The sequence below is a fragment of the Pseudophryne corroboree genome, chromosome 2 (assembly GCF_028390025.1).
Source record: "Pseudophryne corroboree isolate aPseCor3 chromosome 2, aPseCor3.hap2, whole genome shotgun sequence".
Taxonomy (NCBI): Eukaryota; Metazoa; Chordata; class Amphibia; order Anura; family Myobatrachidae; genus Pseudophryne; species Pseudophryne corroboree.
The window spans coordinates 75,437,853-75,458,209 of record NC_086445.1 but is presented as its reverse complement, the minus strand read 5'-3'; the positions used below and the strand labels follow the sequence as shown (position 1 = coordinate 75,458,209).

General features: G+C 43.7%; 1 protein-coding gene across 4 annotated transcripts in view; it reads left to right on the top strand.

Annotated features, from left to right (window-relative positions):
* The window catches only part of SLC36A4 (solute carrier family 36 member 4), a 588,683-nt gene that overhangs the window by 251,350 nt on the left and 316,976 nt on the right, over nucleotides 1-20,357 (top strand). For all 4 annotated transcript variants that reach the window (XR_010201554.1, XM_063951426.1, XM_063951427.1 and 1 more), the window contains exons 7-8: nucleotides 5,822-6,019; nucleotides 9,694-9,792. Coding sequence is in view for 3 of the 4 variants with exons in the window: in XM_063951426.1 (XP_063807496.1) it covers nucleotides 5,822-6,019; nucleotides 9,694-9,792 (297 nt within the window). In the remaining variant the exon portion in view is untranslated. The remainder of the gene's footprint in view (nucleotides 1-5,821; nucleotides 6,020-9,693; nucleotides 9,793-20,357) is intronic.

The window sequence follows — 20,357 nt, the reverse complement described above, 5'->3', positions numbered from 1 at the left end:
AATATATGATTATTGTACTAAAAGATGATTTGCATATCACTGATGACTCATTTGTCCCTGACACAAGGGTACACATGTTAAGGGGAAGAAAGCTGAGGTAAATTTCCCTCCTCTCATGAGGAAAAAGAGCGGGTATCTCCAGACAAGAGACTGCAGCTTCCCACAAAGAATTCTCAGGCAGTATCCTTTCCCCACTAGGGCCAGGATGTGTTGGGAATCTTCCCCTAGGGTGTCCTTTTTGCACAGAAGGTAGCACTAGCTATTCTCAGGGATCCTGCAGATAGCGTGCACATTCTAGTATACTACTCAGACCGGCGATTGTGTCGGCATGGGTTTATAGCGCTGTGGCAGCGTGGACAGGTACCTTATCAGCAGAGATTGAGACCCTAGTATGCATATAGATATATATATATGTATATATAGATATATATATAGCGATCACAAATGAGGCGGCACTCAGAGGCTGTCACAAATTCTTGTAATAGTGCAAAAGAGAAATCAACGTTTCGGGGACCAGTTCCCCTTCTGAAGAAGGGGAACTGGTCCCCGAAACGTTGATTTCTCTTTTGCACTATTACAAGAATTTGTGACAGCCTCTGAGTGCCGCCTCATTTGTGATCGCTATACCCTGGGGGGCCTCACCAAAGCTCTCCACGGAGGAAGGCACCGGAGCGAGACATATCCCCTAGTGGATATTTGGAGTGCCGGGGCAACAAGGTACACTAGATATATATATATATATATATATATATATTAAAGATGCTGTCTTAAGTGATAGATATATATATATAAAACATGCCAAAAGAAACATGAGTATACTGGGTCCTAGAGTCAAATCTATGTCGATTTCTGCTTGACGTGTCCTGTAGAATATGCAATGGACAGATGATGCCGACTTAAGAGGCATGTGGAAGGCTGAGGATTGTGTGGAGAAGGGTTCTCGGACCTGGTCTACACAGCTATAGCTGGTAATTCTGATATTTTGCCTTATATTCCTGCACAGCCTAGGAAAGCACGACATTATCAAATGCAGCCTTTCGAATAAAGAAACAAGAAAGTCCGAGGTGCGTCCTTTCTTGCCAGAGGCGGGGGCACAGGAAAGAAGCTGCACAACACAGCTAGTTCCCAGGAACAGAAGTCCTCCCCGGCCTCTACAAAAATCCACCGCAAGGCGGAGCTAGGCCCGGTGGGGGCACGCCTTCGTCAGTTCAGCCACAAGTGGGTTCACTCCCTGTTAGATCCCTGGGCAATAGATATTATGTCTCAGGGATACAAGCTGGACTTTGAGAAGATGCCCCCTCACCGACTGCCCTGCCGGCTTCCCCCCACGAGAGGGAAACAGTGTTAACTGCAATTCATAAATTGTATCTTCAACAGGTGGTGGTCAAGGTTCCCCTCCTTCAACAAGGAGGGGGTTATTATTCGACCATGTTGTAGTCCCGAAACCAGGCGGTTCGGTCGGACCCATATTGAATTTAAAATCCCTGAACATATACCTGAAAGGGTTCAAGATGGAATCGCTAAGAGCGGTTATTGCAAGCCTGAAAGGGGGAGATTTTATGGTGACTCGGGACATAAAGGATGCATACCTTCATGTCCCCATTTCTCCACCTCATCAGGCGTACCTCAGAATTGCGGTACGGGATGGTCATTACCAATTTCAGACGTTGCCGTTTGGTCTCTCCACGGCCTTGAGAATATTCACCAAGGTAATGGCGGAAATTATGGTGCTCCTGCGGAAGCAAGGTGTCACTATTATCACGTACTTGGACGATCTCCTCATAAAAGCGAGATCAAGAGAGCAGTTGCTGAACAGCGTATCACTTTCTCTGGAAGTGAAACGGCAACACGGCTGGATTCTATATATTCCAAAGTCGCAGTTGGTTCTTACAGCTCATCTGCCTCTCCTAGGCATGATCCTAGACACAGACCAGAAAAGGGTTTATCTCCCGATAGAGCGAGCTCAGGAGCTCGTGACACTGGTCAGGAATCTATTAAAACCAAAGCATGTGTCAGTGCATCACTGCACTCGAGTCCTGGGAAGGAGGGTGGCATCATTCGAGGCCATTCCCTTCGGCAGGTTCCATAGGAGGACCTTCCAATGGGACTTACTGGACAAGTGGTCCGGATCACATCTTCGGATGCATCGGTTAATCACCCTATCCCCCAGAGCCAGGGTGTCTCTCCTGTGGTGACTGCAGAGTGCTCACCTTCTCGAAGGTCGCAGATTCGGCATTCAGGACTGGGTCCTGGTGACCACGGATTCAAGCCTCCGAGGGTGGGGGGCAGTCACACAGGGAAGAAATTTCCAAGGGCTGTGGTCAAGGCAGGAGACTTGCCTTCACATCAATATCCTGGAACTAAGGGCCATATACAACGCCCTAAGTCAAGCGGAGACCCTGCTTCGCGACCAACCGGTTCTGATCCAGTCAGACAGCAGTGGCTCATGTAAACCGCCAAGGCGGCACAAGGAGCAGGGTGGCGATGGTAGAAGCCACCAGAATTCTTCGCTGGGCTGAGAATCACGTAAGCGCACTGTCAGCAGTGTTCATTCCGGGAGTGGAAAACTGGGAAGCAGACTTCCTCAGCAGGCACGACCTCCACCCGGGAGAGTGGGGACTTCATCAGGAAGTCTTCACGCAGATTGCAAATCGATGGGAACTGCCACAGGTGGACATGATGGCGTCCCTCAGGCGATAGCTGTGGACGCACTAGTAACACCGTGGGTGTTCCAGTCGGTCTATGTGTTTCCTCCTCTTCCTCTCATACCAAAGGTTCTGAGAATTGTAAGAAAAAGAGGAGTGAGAACAATACTCAGTGTTCCGGATTGGCCAAGAAGGACTTGGTACCCGGAACTGCAAGAAATGCTCACAGAGGACCCATGGCCTCTGCCTCTCAGACAGGACCTGTTGCAACAAGGGCCCTGTCTGTTTCAAGACTTACCGCGGCTGCGTTTGACGGCATGGCGGTTGAACGCCGGATCCTAGCGGAATAAGGCATTCCGGATGAAGTTATTCCTACGCTGATAAAGGCAAGGAAGGACGTGACAGCAAAGCATTATCACCGTATATGGCGAAAATATGTTGCTTGGTGTGAGGCCAGGAAGGCCCCTACAGAGGAATTCCAGCTGGGTCGATTCCTGCACTTCCTACAGTCAGGTGTGACTATGGGCCTAAAATTAGGGTCCATAAAGGTCCAGATTTCGGCCCTATCCATTTTCTTTCAAAAAGAACTGGCTTCACTGCCTGAGGTTCAGACGTTTGTTAAGGGAGTGCTGCATATTCAGCCCCCTTTTGTGCCACCGGTGGCACCTTGGGATCTTAACGTGGTGTTGGGTTTCCTGAAATCCCACTGGTTTGAGCCACTTAAGACTGTGGAGCTAAAGTATCTCACGTGGAAAGTGGTCATGCTGTTGGCCTTAGCTTCGGCTAGGCGTGTGTCAGAATTGGCGGCTTTGTCATGTAAAAGCCCCTATCTGGTTTTCCATATGGACAGGGCAGAATTGCGGACTCGTCCGCAATTTCTGCCAAAGGTGGTGTCATCTTTTAATTTGAACCAACCTATTGTGGTGCCTGCGGCTACTTGTGACTTGGAGGATTCCAAGCTGTTTGACGTAGTCCGGGCTTTGAAGATTTAGGTAACCAGAACGGCTGGAGTCAGGAAGACTGACTCGCTGTTTATCCTGTATGCATCCAACAAGCTGGGTGCTCCTGCTTCAAAGCAAACTATTGCTCGCTGGCTCTTTAACACGATTCAGCAGGCTCATTCTGCGGCTGGATTGCCGCATCCAAAATCAGTGAAAGCCCATTCCACAAGGAAGGTGGGGTCTTCTTGGGCGGCTGCCCGAGTGTCTCGGCATTACAGCTTTGCCGAGCTGCTACTTGGTCGGGTTCAAACACCTTTGCAAAATTCTACAAGTTTGATACCCTGGCTGAGGAGGACCTTGTATTTGCCCATTCGGTGCTGCAGAGTCATCCGCACTCTCCCGCCCGTTTGGGACCTTTGGTATAATCCCCATGGTCCTTACGGAGTCCCCAGAATCCACTAGGACGTTAGAGAAAATAAGATTTCACTCACCGGTAAATCTATTTCTCGTAGTCCGTAGTGGATGCTGGGCGCCCGTCCCAAGTGCGGACTTTCTGCAATACATGTATATAGTTATTGCTTAATAAAGGGTTATGTTATGTTGGCATCCATTGCTTGATGCTCTGTAGTTTGTTCATACTGTTAACTGGGTAAGTTTATCACAAGTTATACGGTGTGATTGGTGTGGCTGGTATGAGTCTTACCCTGGGTTCCAAAATCCTTTCCTTGTAATGTCAGCTCTTCCGGGCACAGTTTCCTTAACTGAGGTCTGGAGGAGGGGCATAGAGGGAGGAGCCAGTGCACACCAGTAGTACTAAATCTTTCTTAGAGTGCCCAGTCTCCTGCGGAGCCCGTCTATTCCCCATGGTCCTTACGGAGTCCCCAGCATCCACTACGGACTACGAGAAATAGATTTACCGGTGAGTAAAATCTTATTTTTACCTTGTTGCAATTTTTGCCTACCTGGACATATTCAGTACCTCCTAATCAATAATGACTATGGGGGGTGGGGGGGTATTCAATTAGTGCTGTTTTTTGACCAGGCGAAAAAACTGAACTTTTCGCACATTTTTTAGGTTGAATTTACATTCGACCTATTCAGTGCCCGTGACGTTTTTTCGACTGATCGAAAAATGTGCACGTGCCAAAACCACGTGGATCGGCGAGTTCGCCACCGATGCATATGTTTTGTCGATCTTGTGTCCGTTTTCAACTGTTTTTGGGTCCGTTTTTCGCCATGCTGATTCGACAAAAAAACATAGGCGAAAATGGATTCAAAAACAGGCGAAAACGCCCGCTATGGAATACACTGAGGTCAAATTAGTGCAGATTTTCTGACTGTTGGAAAATTTGGCACTAATTGAATATACCCCTATGTGTCTTTATTAAATAATGTTATAGTTGCTGACTCACAGGTTCTTAACTCTTTTCTAAGTATGTTTTGTGTCCCTTTCAAAATAAATATATTTAAATTGCTTTAAATGTTCGGTTGAGCCTAAGACTCATTATACACCCCCTGGCCTCTCCACCACATCAGTACTTTCAACTTGTTTGTTTTAGTTGGTGTCACATAAGCTGTTTACACTCAGTAGGAAGATAGAGATGGGCAATGCTTTAAGGATAACTACATATAGAACTGAAATTCTAGTTTTGGGTGGATTTAGGTGTAGAAAATAAATTTGCAAATCCTCACTTACCTGGAAACTTCAGATCCACTGGGCCCTGCAGTCCTACTAATGAGCAGGATATTTCCTTATTTGGACAGGCTCTTCCCAAACAGTATTTACTGTACCTAAATAAACATACTCGACCTAAAATGAAAAAATTCTGTGGTTTGAGTCATCCATTAACAACCGTTTATCTGTATAGTATTTGAGCGTCTCTAACTGCAGTGTAATTGGCCATGTGACAGGTGCAGGTGTTGTACCTACAACATAGTATAACTTCTAAGAAACACTTCTTTGCTCAAGCAATTTTCCTGCTCTAAATGCTTCCTCAGCTTATTCATATTTGTTAAAGCAGGAAAACGGCTTTTTTTTAAGAAGAGAATGTCAGTAGAAATATCAGAAACTTGGGGGCTCAGGGTGAGAATTACTGATGCTACTAAAAAAACAAAACCATTGTACAAGAGGCTATTAAATGTAAAAATCAGACTGGAAAGTCAGATTTCGTTGAACAGAGTTTAGGTAAGTGTGTCATAGTTATTGTATGTAATAAAGTGCGGATTTACTTGCAGGTATTTGAGAGCCATCCACAGTATACGGAAACAGGGGCAAGATGGAATCTAGACATACGCTTGTACATGGTATCCTTTCTGCCGCTGATCATCCCATTGGTTTTCATCCGTGACTTGAAGAACTTGTCCGTCTGTTCATTCTTAGCCAACCTCTCCATGGCTGTCAGTCTCGTCATCATTTACCAATACGTTCTCCGAGTAAGTGTGTCTTCTCTTTTGCTACATCACTGACTGTTTTATCGTCTTTGTATTCAAGGAAGTTAGACATACATTTTTTTTATATATATCGTTCAAAAGAATAGAGACCATGTTTAAATGTCTTCCCTCAACTCACACTTCGCTGATGCATCATCCAATTAACCTTTACTGCCAGCGAAAAATAACCCACTCATGTTCACAGCAGGACATTTAAAGCCTTTGTGTTTCATTCCATACACTTACGTGTAGTGTTCACTGTGGCCTACTGTAGGACACTAAGATCAAACCATGTGTATTACTGATCTCAGGGCCGATTTTAGCCAATTTGGCTCCCAGTGCGAGATTTAAAAATGCGCCCGCCCCCCCCCCCCCCCCCCCCCATTCACATAAGAAAAAATGTGCCCCCCCCCACAGATATAAAGAGGAAAAGTATGCGCGCTCCCGGCAAGGGGGCGTGACCTCGTTAAAATGGGCGTGGCTCGTGGCCTCATCTGATCTCATCATCACGGCCACCACAGGATAAAAAAAAAAAAAAAAAAGTCCTCATTTTACACATTACAGCAGGCAAATGTCCCCATTTTACACAGCACGGTAGGCAAGTGTCCCCATTTTACACATTGCGGCAGGCACGTGCCCCCATTTTACACATTGCGGCAGGAAAGTGTCCCCATTTTACACAGTACAACAGGCAAGTGTCCCCATTTTACACAGTACGGCAGGCAAGTGTCCCCATTTTACACATTGCGGCAGGAAAGGGTCCCCATTTTACACATTGCGGCAGGCACGTGCCCCCATTTTACACAGTACGGCAGGCAAGTGTCCCCATTTTACACATTGCGGCAGGAAAGTGTCCCCATTTTACACATTGCGGCAGGCACGTGCCCCCATTTTACACAGTACAACAGGCAAGTGTCCCCATTTTACACAGTACGGCAGGCAAGTGTCCCCATTTTACACATTACGGCAGACAGGTGTCCCCATTTTACACATTGCGGCAGGAAAGTGTCCCCATTTTACACATTGCGGCAGGCAAGTGTCCCCATTTTACACAGTACAACAGGCACGTGCCCCCATTTTACACAGTACAACAGGCAAGTGTCCCCATTTTACACAGTACGGCAGGCAAGTGTCCCCATTTTACACATTACGGCAGACAGGTGTCCCCATTTTACACATTGCGGCAGGAAAGTGTCCCCATTTTACACATTGCGGCAGGCACGTGCCCCCATTTTACACAGTACAACAGGCAAGTGTCCCCATTTTACACAGTACGGCAGGCAAGTGTCCCCATTTTACACATTACGGCAGACAGGTGTCCCCATTTTACACATTGCGGCAGGAAAGGGTCCCCATTTTACACATTGCGGCAGGCACGTGCCCCCATTTTACACATTCCGGCAGGCAAGTGTCCCCATTTTACACATTATGGCAGGCAAGTGTCCCCATTTTACACATTATGGCAGGCAAGTGTCCCCATTTTACACATTGCGGCAGGCACGTGCCCCCATTTTACACATTACGGCAGGCAAATGTCCCCATTTTACACATTCCGGCAGACAAGTGTCCCCACTTTACACATTCCGGCAGACAGGTGTCCCCATTTTACACAGTACGGCAGGTGGTGGTGGGGGTGGAGGGAGAGGGGCTGACTTACATTTGAAGCGGTTCTTCCCGCTCTTCAGCCGCCTCTCCCTCGTCTGCGCAGCGCTGGCCGGCTTGGCTCCCCCTTCTCCCTCCTCCCGAGTGCCCAGCTCGGGGGGCGGGGTTTCGCGGAATGACGCGATTGCGTTGTGACGTCACGACGCAAACGCGTCATTCCGCGAAACCCCGTCCCCCGAGCTGAGCACTCAGGGGGAGAGGGGAGGGGGGTTTGAAAGTGCTCAGGAAGTGCCGCGGCGGGCTCGCCGCAAGAAACGGCACTGACTGAACTCAAGCATTTGTGCTAGCTGTTATGACTGCAGAATGGGTATTACCACTGTTTGATATTAATACGGCCTGTGTCAGAGGCTGTATGCTACATAAGTATTACTTGCAGTGCCAGGCTGACTGCATAGTGTGCTGCAGAACAGTAAATAAGAGGCGAGAATATACAGTATGACAGATGCTGGAGATAATATTTAAGCCAATTTAATTTGAAATGACTGCAGTTCTTGTGGTCTAAGCAGAGGTACCGTAGCAGTCAGTCACTTGCTGAAAGCACACGTGACTGAACCGCGGAGAACTACAAGTGCAAACTAATAATTGGCACATCGATATAAATTAGTCACGTGGGAACGTGTGTGCGTGTGACAGAGTATGGGCAGGATTGGACTGATGGTGACGCTTGGATAAAAGACTCGATCGTCACGCTGTGTAGCAAGCCAATTCTTAATAGTGTTGTCATTGCCACGTATGATGCCTGCCGTCAAAAATGACAATTACATTCACTTATTTATTTATTAATTTACTCAGTCACTTATTCATTTATCAATCCTTTCATAGTATCCTTCTTTTCTCTTCTTCTCCCTTCTCTTCTCTCTCTTACTCTTTCTGCTTCGCCTTTTCCTTTTTCTATTCTGTCTTTATCTGTTCTTTCGCCCTGCTAAATTTTCTCTATCGTTTTGATTTTATACTTATAATATCTGGAAGAAAAAAAAAAGAGTTGACACTATGGAATTTCCTTTTTTGAGGTGTTTATTTATTGTTCTTTATAACAGTCTTTACTGCATTGTGATGCTATTATGACTTTTTCTATTGATATTGTGCTGATGTACGATGCATGGAGACCTCTGCGCAGACCATTTCTTCTGTGTTTTATAATGTATCTCTGTCATCTCGCAAATAAACTTTATTAAAAAAAAAAAAAAGACAATTACCAAATTTACTGCAATAAAACTAAAAGCCGTGTGGTATCTGAGTGTAGGGCTTGGGGAGTTGTAACTTTTTCTTTACCGGATAATATATGCCGGTACTGGTTTGCATTACTCTACAGCAGTAGTATCCAGCATGCGGCCCCCCCTAGTTTGCTGTGAAAATAGATATACCTGCATGCCGTTTTACTATGCCCTAATAGCTGCAAAAAGTGCCCTAAAACTGTGCGGGGCATGCTGGAATGTGTAGTTCCATTGTAGCTGGAGGGCTGCATGTTTTATATTTTAGCTGCGACATTGATCAGAATCACTAATGTCAGGAATTAGTACAGTGTATGAGCCTTAAATGTACCCTGACAATTTGCGAACCCGTTTACTGATCTTTTTGAATCATTTATTATCTCTCTAATGATGAAGAAACAAAACCTCAGTAAAATAGTAATTATTGTTTTCAGTGTGAAAGACGTTTTGTGCTCATCTGACCTTGATACAAAAGGCTTTTCCTTCTCGTACGTGTTGCAGTGGTTTGCAGCAATATACAGCAACGTAACAATTGAATTATGGAGCCCAAATTGTAATCATGAAGTTGGAAAAGAGGTGGAAGAGAATGACAGTGGGCAGCTTTCCCCTGCTTAGGGTCTGTAAATATAATACTATCTCTGCCCAGGAGGAGCAATGAAAGGGAGGAAGGGTGACATTGTGCTAATCCTTCTAGGATCTTTTTCTTTGTGTAGTTGTTGCCTGCTGTTGTTACATCAGATACATCAAAGTCTACAGCTTGCGTCTATCCATTCACTAACTGACTTTATATTCCCCCCCTTCCAGAATCTCTCAGACCCCCGTACGCTACCTTTGACGTCTAATTGGAAGAAATATCCACTCTTTTTTGGAACAGCCATTTTTGCTTTTGAAGGGATAGGAGTGGTAAGCTTATGTTTAATATTTCATGCTGTTATTATCTGACATACACAATTATTTGCAGGTGGGGCTTTGACCCAGAGGCAATATTTTAGTGACTGAAACGGTCTAATTTGCAAATATAACCCACCTCCTATAGCGATAAGTAAGTGATAGTTACTTTTAATTGCTAATAGAGTGCATGCAGTAAGTGTCTTATGGATCGGAGACTCCATCTGCACATGAAGTCATATGTCATTCCCCACCTGTACTGTGCCACCAGCTTACATCATTGTGGTTGAATCAGGGCATAAGAGGCTGTTTCCACTACTCCAGTCACACCGGATGACGTAATATAGGATGAAGGCTGTATTTCCTAAGCTGACTTTTTGGGGTAGATTTACTAAAGTTTCTAAAAATGAAAGCTGTGATGTTGCATTTGTTTATACTCCCTGTACTTTCCTCTGGTTTACTCCCACAGTCCAAAAATATACTGGAAGGTTAACGGTCTACCAACAAAATTAACCCTAGCGTGAATTTGTCTGTGTGTACATGTGGTAAGGAATATGGGGCAGATGTATTAAAACAAAGAAAGGCGCCCGTATGTAACTTGTGGTTATTTTTCAAAGTGACTCGAGGTTTTAATGATAATTTTATTTGATTGTCTTAAACATTTATGAATATGTCGTTATTAATTTTGATATTAACCAATACCTTTGTGCTCCCTCTATTCCCATATTGTTCTTCACTTTCCAGATGTATTAAGCCTGGAGAAGTGATAAAGCAGTAATAACTGGAAGGTGATAACGCACCAGCCAATCAGCGCCTGTCATTTTTTAGACCCATAATGATTGGCTGGTGCGTTATCACCTTCCACTTATCTCTGCTTTATCATTTCTCCAGGCTTAATACATCTGCCCCAAAAATTGTAAGCTCCACTGTGGCAGGGACTGATGTGAATGGGCAAATGGTCTCTGTAAAGCGCTGCAGAATATGTGCGCGCTATATAAATAACTGGTAAATAAATGTTAAATAAATAAATTTACCCCTATATGTCTGTTATGAATGCTTATATCTCTAGAAATAATAACATTTCACATTTGGCTAAATAGTAAATAAAAGCAAAGACTAGTTTTCAATAGTTTTTATTTTTTTGTTGATAAATGGGAGGAAAGGGATCATAAGGGCAGCACGAACAGTGTAATGGTCAGCATTGCTGCCTCACAGCACTGAGGTCATGGGTTTGATTCCCACCATGGCCCTAACTGTGTGGAGTTTGTATATTCTCCCTATACTTGCGTGGGGTTCCTCCGGGTACTCCGGTTTCCTCCCACAATCCAAAAATATACTGGTAGGTTAATTGGCTTCTGACAAAAATGAGCTCTAGTATGAATGTGTGTGCGTATACAGTAAATGTGGTGGGGAATATAGATTGTAAGCTCCACTGGGGCAGGGACTGATGTGAATGGCCAATGTTCTCTGTAAAGCGCTGTGGAAAATGTGTGCGCTATATAAAAAACTGGTAATAAATAATAAATAAAAATAAGGTAACCGTGTAATGGACCTTTAGTTTGTCACTGTGCGCAGAAATCATTTTAAACTGAGCAGAAAACAGCAATAAGTCTATGCCACCATCTCTGACATACAGCAACTGCTCTGTCCTTTTTCTTCCTTCAAATGTGTTATGTGCCAGGAAAAGCATCAGGAAATAAAATGGGGAAAGCAAAAGCGAAATAACCTAAAAATGTAATTCAGCAGCAGCCAAAGGCCGCTGGTCAATTGTCTGCCGTGATAAATTGCTGCACTCTCCTTTCAGCGGGTAATAGGTGTATTTCCGGGACCTGTGTGTGCCTGATCGTGGAGAATATGCTTCAATGAACGTTTCAGTGTTGTGACTCTCCCCTGCTACGTTACATACCACCACAGTGTCCCAGCACAGGATATTGGGGATAGGTAGTGATGTAGGTAGGATGTACAGGTGTGAGGTTACCTGTTGATTTTGCAGCAATCTGGACGGGGTGGGTAAGCTTACACATCATACAGACTTGTCAAAATCCAAAACAGCTTAATATTTATAATGTACAGAAGAGAGGAGAGTCGGAGGCTTTGAAATACATCAAGGGATTTGACAGAGAACGCGCAGTGTGGCGAGTGAGTACTAGAATCTGAAAGTGATGGATGGCAAATAAAAGTGAAGTTTGTGAAATATTTACAACAGAGGCTGTGTCGCCTTCAGGAATGTAGATGAAGTGTGTGAGTCAGGCTTATATTCTTACTAAAGGGCCGCTTTCATCTAGACACACCGGAGACAGCCAGTCTGTCACTCAAACTAGAGACCCCGAGCAGACAGGCCTGTGTATTCACAATGAACGCGTGACGTGCTCCTCTTTAATACGAGCCCCACTCCCCTGGGGTAACCAGCACTGGTGTCTACTGGCTTGGGGCTGGTACAATCAAGGTGTGGGAACCCCCAACACTGCGAGTCTACCCCCGTGTGGTACTACTAACCCTGGTGCGATTCCAGCTGTTTTACAGCTCACGCAGGGGGGCAGATGTATTAACCTGGAGAAGGCATAAGGAAGTGATAAACCAGTGATATGTGCAAGGTGATAAAGGCACCAGCCAATCAGATCCTAACTGTTAATTTACATATTGGAGCTGATTGGCTGGTGCCTTTTATCACCTTGCACATATCACTGGTTTATCACTTCCTTATGCCTTCTACAGGTTAATACATCTACCCCACTATTACATACGGCTACTTGTATGTATAACGTTAGAAACATGTGGAGGGGTGGGTTGTGTCGTGCTGAAAACTCTGTGGTCCTGATTCTGGCCTGTTAGGCTGTACTCACATTTTACTCCATATGGTGACAACAATCTCACCGGGAAATCTCGATATCCTAAAAATGACAACCTATTACATTCCCCTCCGCAGCCTGCTCTGTAGACTGTGGGTGTGAGAAATGGGAGGACATAGGATGTTGCATGTATGGAGTTCTGAAGAGTAGGAGAAATAAGAAGTCGTAGAATGGTAATTATATGAGAATATATACTTATGTGTTACAGAATAGATTTAGTGCATATTATAGAGTATGCAGGGGGCTACCTGCATTTCCCGATGCCTGCATTGCGTTCGCATTTATGAATGCAATGCTTGGCGGCTCTTTGCATGCTAGGCGGCCTTGCCCTGTGCTGGGCGGCGCCTGTATGCAAGTTCTAGCAGTTGCAGTTTTGCCTTTTCAGCAAAACTGCATCTGAAGCTGAATAAGACCTATAGCCAACTAGTGTAGTGTGAAGTTTAGCGGTGTATCAAAATGATGTATGTGAATTATACAAAGCTGCTTCTTCCCATCCTGTTGGTGCAGACTGGTTGCTCCCTTCCTGTAGGGTCTTTCTCTGTAAAGCCCATCATCCAGCCATGAGACCCCTGCACAGAATATGTTCAGGTTGGATAGACAGCTTGCACAAGTGATAGCAGGTATGGGGTGGTGTAGCCGGGGCGCCCTCTCTCCGTGGTTGTGTGTGGGGACCAAAGCAATGATCACCTTAACTGTTGGATAGTGAACCCAATAATGATGTGTTGATATAAATTCTGATAAGTTTCAATAAAAACACATAATTTAATACAATAATCACATATATACAAATGAAAGCATACCAAAAAAGGTAAGCTAGGAGCCGCAGGTGTTAGAGGAAGCGGGGTGGTCGAAAGATACACCCTGCTTAGGCTCCAAAGCTTACTGACGGGTCATAAACCCCTGGACAGATATTGATGAGTATTCAAAACAGCTCAGATGACAATTCAAACAAGGTTGGAAAGCATACCGGAGAGGTAGCTAAGGAGCCGCAGGTGTTATGATAAGCAGGGTGGTCCAGACTTCACCCTGCTCTGGCTCCCAAGCTAAATCACAAGGCAGATGTCCAGTGGATGAAAAGTTCGAGCTCCTGATGTATCCAAATAACCAACGCGTTTCGAGATTTCCAATCTCTTCCTCAGGGCTTGATAGTGCTGTTTGTCTCCAGAGATGGCTTTTAAAGATGGTGGAGGAGTGGTTCCGAGTCGTGGGTTACTGAGTCCGGAAATGATCCCAGAAATCACTTTTAACAAAGTCTTATTGATAATTGTGGTGTATAATCTGTTTAAATGCTATATGGTGAGCATAAAGTATAGTATTCACAGTTTTAGTGATAAAAAACGGCTGGCCGGACGACCGGAAGTGACCCGGACCGGAAGTTCAAAAACGAAAGTAACAGGGCGGCGTGAATGGCCGAAAAAGGCAGCATGCAGGGTTGGTAATTACATGTGGCAAGAGTGCTTGGTGTGATAAAGCTAATTAACAGTGGTCACTGTGTGCTTAAACATGCGGCCGAATGCGCCGCTCCGATACCGGAAGTGATGGGCGGTTTGCGTTCCACCGACCGGAAGTGACACGTTTGTTTGCGTGTCATTGACAGGAAGTGGTGCTAAAACGGCAATAGTGAGACCCTAGATGATACTTGTGTTGGAAACAGTAGAAATAATATAGATTAGGTGAAGTTTAATCCTCCAAGGCTAGAAAAAGGTGGTAGATGATAAATTAAAAGATGAGTATTGAATTATATGCACATAAAGATCCATAATGGGGATATAGGAGTCCATATTTAATGGGGCACCTTTTGTGCTTGAAACACAGGATGGTAACATCTGAATAAAAGTCTTGAACAAAAAAGTCCTATAATTCTTGAAGTTCGTCTTCATTTCGGTTATTGCTCCATGAGTCCCCGTAATGAAAAAAAAGAAAACAGTACAATAGGTTAAACAATACCTTGTACGGTATTAAAAATGAGGTGTATATTGATTGATGAACTATGCAGGCTAATGTAAAAACCATTTGAGTTCGAAACCTTTATTTAGACCTTTGGGACACATGGACTGGAGTTTATAGATCAATTTCATTTCCGCTTTTGCGAGATTTTTTTCTGTATTTCTGTCACGCCAGGTGGATTTTATATGCTGTAAACCCACAAATTTCCTTATAGATGTGTATGAACAATTCTGTTCAGACTTAAAATGTTCCGACAGATTATGTGTGAGAAGGCCTTTTTTTATATTGCGCAGATGTTCGCCAAGACGAGTTTTTAGAGCTCTTGACGTTCGTCCAATATATATCTTCCCGCAGGTGCATTCAACTAAATATACAACATTGCTGGTGTGGCAAGTAATAAAATCTTTGATTTTAAAGCTAATATTATTAGCGGTGATTTCAGTGTACTTTGATGTTTCAGTTTTTATCTGTCGACACGGAAGGCAAAGTCCGCACCTGTGGAAACCACTTGTTCTAACAGGATTGATGTTATTCTGGGGTAAGGCGCTTCGGACTAATTTGTCCTTTAAATTGGCTGCCTTACGGTAAATGAATGTGGTTTTTTTTGGGATGATGTTCTTTAACGTGTCGTCCATACATAGTAGATTCCAATGTTTTCTGATAATGAATTCTATTTTTTTGTGTTGGTGGTCATATCCTGTAATAAAAGACCATTGTGAGTGATTGGAGAATTTTTCATCGTTTTTTTTCTTCTGTTTGTTGTTGTGGATGAGAGTGGTCCTGTCCTTATTCATCGTTTCTATCTGAATAGAATCCAAATTTTCAAGTTGATATCCTTTTTCAATGAAAGCGTTTTTAAGTTCGTCAATCTGGGACCTGCATACAGTGTCCTCGCTGCAATTTCTCCTTATCCTTAAAAATTGGCCCTTGGGTATGCCATTGAGCCAGTTTACATGATGTTCACTCTCTTTACTGATATAGTTATTTGAATCTGTAGGTTTTTTGTAAGTTTTCGTCTGAATGGTGTCATCTTTAATGTATATGGATAGATCCAAAAAATTGATTTCAGTTTTGCTATTTTCGAATGTGAGAACAATGTTTCTATCATTTTGATTGAGATGTTCGCAAAACAAGGTTAAACTCTCCATGTCCCCTCTCCAAAAGAATATCACGTCGTCTATATACCGGTTCCAAGATAATAATTTGTCCTTCCAAGGGTTCTGGAGGTAAATAATTTCATTCTCCCAATGGGCCATGAAGAGATTTGCAAAACTGGGTGCAAATCTCGTACCCATCGCTGTACCTCTCCTTTGAAGGTAGTAATCTCCCTCGAAGAAGAAGTTGTTGTTTTTCAAAATGAAGTCCATGGACTCGATAACGAACGACTTTCTGGCTTCTGAGAGTTCGGTCTGGTCTAAGAACCAAATTGTGGCCTCTATTCCCTTTTGGTGTTCAATGATGGTGTACAGGGAGGTGACATCTGCTGTGACCAGGGTGAAGTCTGGACCACCCTGCTTATCGTAACACCTGCGGCTCCTTAGCTACCTCTCCGGTATGCTTTCCAACCTTGTTTGAATTGTCATCTGAGCTGTTTTGAATACTCATCAATATCTGTCCAGGGGTTTATGACCCGTCAGTAAGCTTTGGAGCCTAAGCAGGGTGTATCTTTCGACCACCCCGCTTCCTCTAACACCTGCGGCTCCTAGCTTACCTTTTTTGGTATGCTTTTATTTGTATATATGTGATTATTGTATTAAATTATGTGTTTTTATTGAAACTTATCAGAATTTATATCAACACATCATTATTGGGTTCACTATCCAACAGTTAAGGTGATCATTGCTTTGGTCCCCACACACAACCACGGAGAGAGGGCGCCCCGGCTACACCACCCCATACCTGCTATTTCTTGCTCCAATTTTTGGGGAAAGAGGAAATCCCCAGAGGTGTATCCCAGGCTGCCCATCCCCTCTCCAGCGCCCAATAAGTTTTCTCACACCTTTTCTGCAAATCAATTTCATTTCCTTTAGAGATAACTTATAGGCAGCAACATGTGGCACCACATGTCCCGAAGGGACGAAGAACGCAATGAAGCCTTCACGATTGACTTCAACAAAGAAGAAATATAGATGACTGATGACAACTTGGAAACTGCAATGAACCGCTTAGGAGAGTGGCTAATTAAAGAAAACAAACTCTGGTGGGAGATTGCTACACTAGAAAAATATTCTGCAGAACAAGTCATCCCCAAGGGACTTAGACTGGATAAGAAACCGTCATTTGACGATGCTACAGAAGAATTTGTGAAAGACTGGGCAAGAATCTTAGAAGACTGCTCCATGAAATTGATGGTACTCATCATAAAAGAGAGGAAGAACAAATTGAAAGATGTCAAAGAAAGAATTGAGGTTCTAAACACTTTGATCACACCTTACGATCAACTCCCTTCCTACGACACCCTTGAGAAAGGAATTGCAGAAAAACTTGAACATAATACAAAGGAGCTTATAAAGAAAAAACAGAAAAAATTACAACGGGACTTCGACTTTTATAAATTTGGTATCACTAAAGCTAGAAGACCATTTGTGGCAAGAGAAAATCAAAATAGGGACAATGAACAGAGAAGAAATAGACGTCCATATCCTCAACATTCCTCCTATCAATTACAACGGACACGATACAACCCTAGTCCAAGGCGACCCGATAGATATAGACATGAAAACTACAGGGGGAAAGCACAAGAATATAGGAGAGACACTAATAGACAGGACCGCAACTATCAGAATACGTGGAGAAGATCTGAGGAGAGAAGAGACAGACGACCTATTTACCACGATCGCAAAAGGACACCCACTCCCAAAGTTGACGTCACGCCAGGTAACCATAGGAACACACGGACCATTAATGGAAGGGATAGAACAGAAAGAAACTCCCCTTTTTTAGGAGAAAGGAGGGGTTACAATCATCACTAACCTCCAAAATATCAAGAGAAAAAGAGGAAAAAGAGCTGGTCAACCATTAAGAAAAAAGAAAAAATCCATCAACATTTTGAATAAAGTTACCACTATTGAAGAAGGCCCGAAAAAGAAAGTAATATATAACCTAAGCTCCAGGATTCTCACGGATGCAGAAGAAAAGGTACTAACAAAAGGACTGAAGTTCGCACCTACAACCACCACTGATGACTTTGATAGATTTGTGGATGTACACAAGTTTATTAGAAAAATTTCCTTAAAGAAATTTTTCGAATTGAAAAAGAGTGAAGAGGCCCCTTCAGCTTCCAACTCCGCGGAATCCATACCTCCACCCGCACACAAAAAACCTTCCACCTTCTATCCTGCCCATATAAAGGGTAACTACATTGAAACTTTTCAAAAACTAGTCATAGAAGATTTAAACTCTATCAATAAAACACAAAAAAGGAAGAAAGTCCGCCAGAACTTGACCAGAAAGGAATGCAAAGCTATTAAATCTCTCCAGGAAGACCAGGAGATTGTGATCAAGCCCTGCGATAAGGGAGGAGGGATTGCTATATTGAACAAATCTGACTATGTGAAGGAAATTTACCGTCAACTATCAGACAGCGATACATACCAAAAACTCAAAACTGACCCATCAGCAAGAATAAAAACCAATTTTCAAAAATTACTAAAGACCCACCTTGAAAAAGGCGGAATCACAGAGACAGAATTTGCATTTCTCAATATTGAAGACCCCATCACCCCGACGATTTACATATTACCAAAAATACATAAGAATAGCACGACGCCTCCAGGACGCCCCATTGTAGCCGGAACAGGATGTCTGACATCAAACTTATCAGCTCTCATTGATCATGTACTCCAACCTATAGTAATAAAGAATCCTTCACACTTACAAGACACAAGTGACACCATCAAAAAACTCGAAGAAATACCATGGGATAGTGAGACCATCATGGTCACAGCAGATGTCACCTCCCTGTACACCATCATTGAACACCAAAAGGGAATAGAGGCCACAATTTGGTTCTTAGACCAGACCGAACTCTCAGAAGCCAGAAAGTCGTTCGTTATCGAGTCCATGGACTTCATTTTGAAAAACAACTTCTTCTTCTTCGAGGGAGATTACTACCTTCAAAGGAAATGTACCGCGATGGGTACGAGATTTGCACCCAGTTTTGTAATCTCTTCATGGCCCATTGGGAGAATGAAATTATTTACCTCCAGAACCCTTGGAAGGACAAATTATTATCTTGGAACCGGTATATAGACGACGTGATATTCTTTTGGAGAGGGGACATGGAGAGTTTAACCTTGTTTTGCGAACATCTCAATCAAAATGATAGAAACATTGTTCTCACATTCGAAAATAGCAAAACTGAAATCAATTTTTTGGATCTATCCATATACATTAAAGATGACACCATTCAGACGAAAACTTACAAAAAACCTACAGATTCAAATAACTATATCAGTAAAGAGAGTGAACATCATGTAAACTGGCTCAATGGCATACCCAAGGGCCAATTTTTAAGGATAAGGAGAAATTGCAGCGAGGACACTGTATGCAGGTCCCAGATTGACGAACTTAAAAACGTTTTAATTGAAAAAGGATATCAACTTGAAAATTTGGATTCTATTCAGATAGAAACGATGAATAAGGACAGGACCACTCTCATCCACAACAACAAACAGAAGAAAAAAAAACGATGAAAAATTCTCCAATCACTCACAATGGTCTTTTATTACAGGATATGACCACCAACACAAAAAAATAGAATTCATTATCAGAAAACATTGGAATCTACTATGTATGGACGACACGTTAAAGAACATCATCCCAAAAAACCCCACATTCATTTACCGTAAGGCAGCCAATTTAAAGGACAAATTAGTCCGAAGCGCCTTACCCCAGAATAACATCAATCCTGTTAGAACAAGTAATTTCCACAGGTGCGGACTTTGCCTTCCGTGTCGACAGATAAAAACTGAAACATCAAAGTACACTGAAATCACCGCTAATAATATTAGCTTTAAAATCAAAGATTTTATTACTTGCCACACCAGCAATGTTGTATATTTAGTTGAATGCACCTGCGGGAAGATATATATTGGACGAACGTCAAGAGCTCTAAAAACTCGTCTTGGCGAACATCTGCGCAATATAAAAAAAGGCCTTCTCACACATAGGGGTATATGCAATTCACAGCGAATCGCGGCAAATTATCGCCGTTTTTTAATTCGACAGGTGAATTCCGGCAGGTGGCTGCCGGAATTCACCATATTCAATGAAAAACGGATTCGACAGTCCCGCTGGCGAAAAACGACGATTTGCCGGATTTTGCCGCGATTTAAAAAAACGGGAAAAACCCGGAAAAAAATGGCGTGGGGTCCCCCCTCCAAAGCATAACCAGCCTCGGGCTCTTCGAGCTGGTCCTGGTTTTAAAAATCCGGGGTCAAAATTGACAGCGGATCCCCCGTATTTTTAAAACCAGCACCGGGCTCTGCGCCTGATGCTGGTGCAAAAAATACGGGGGACAAAACGAGTAGGGGTCCCCCGTATTTTTTACACCAGCATCGGGCTCCACTAGCTGGACAGATAATGCCACAGCCGGGGGTCACTTTTATACAGTGCCCTGCGGCCGTGGCATTAAATATCCAACTAGTCACCCCTGGCCGGGGTACCCTGGGGGAGTGGGGACCCCTTCAATCAAGGGGTCCCCCCCCAGCCACCCAAGGGCCAGGGGTGAAGCCCGAGGCTGTCCCCCCCCATCCAAGGGCTGCGGATGGGAGGCTGATAGCC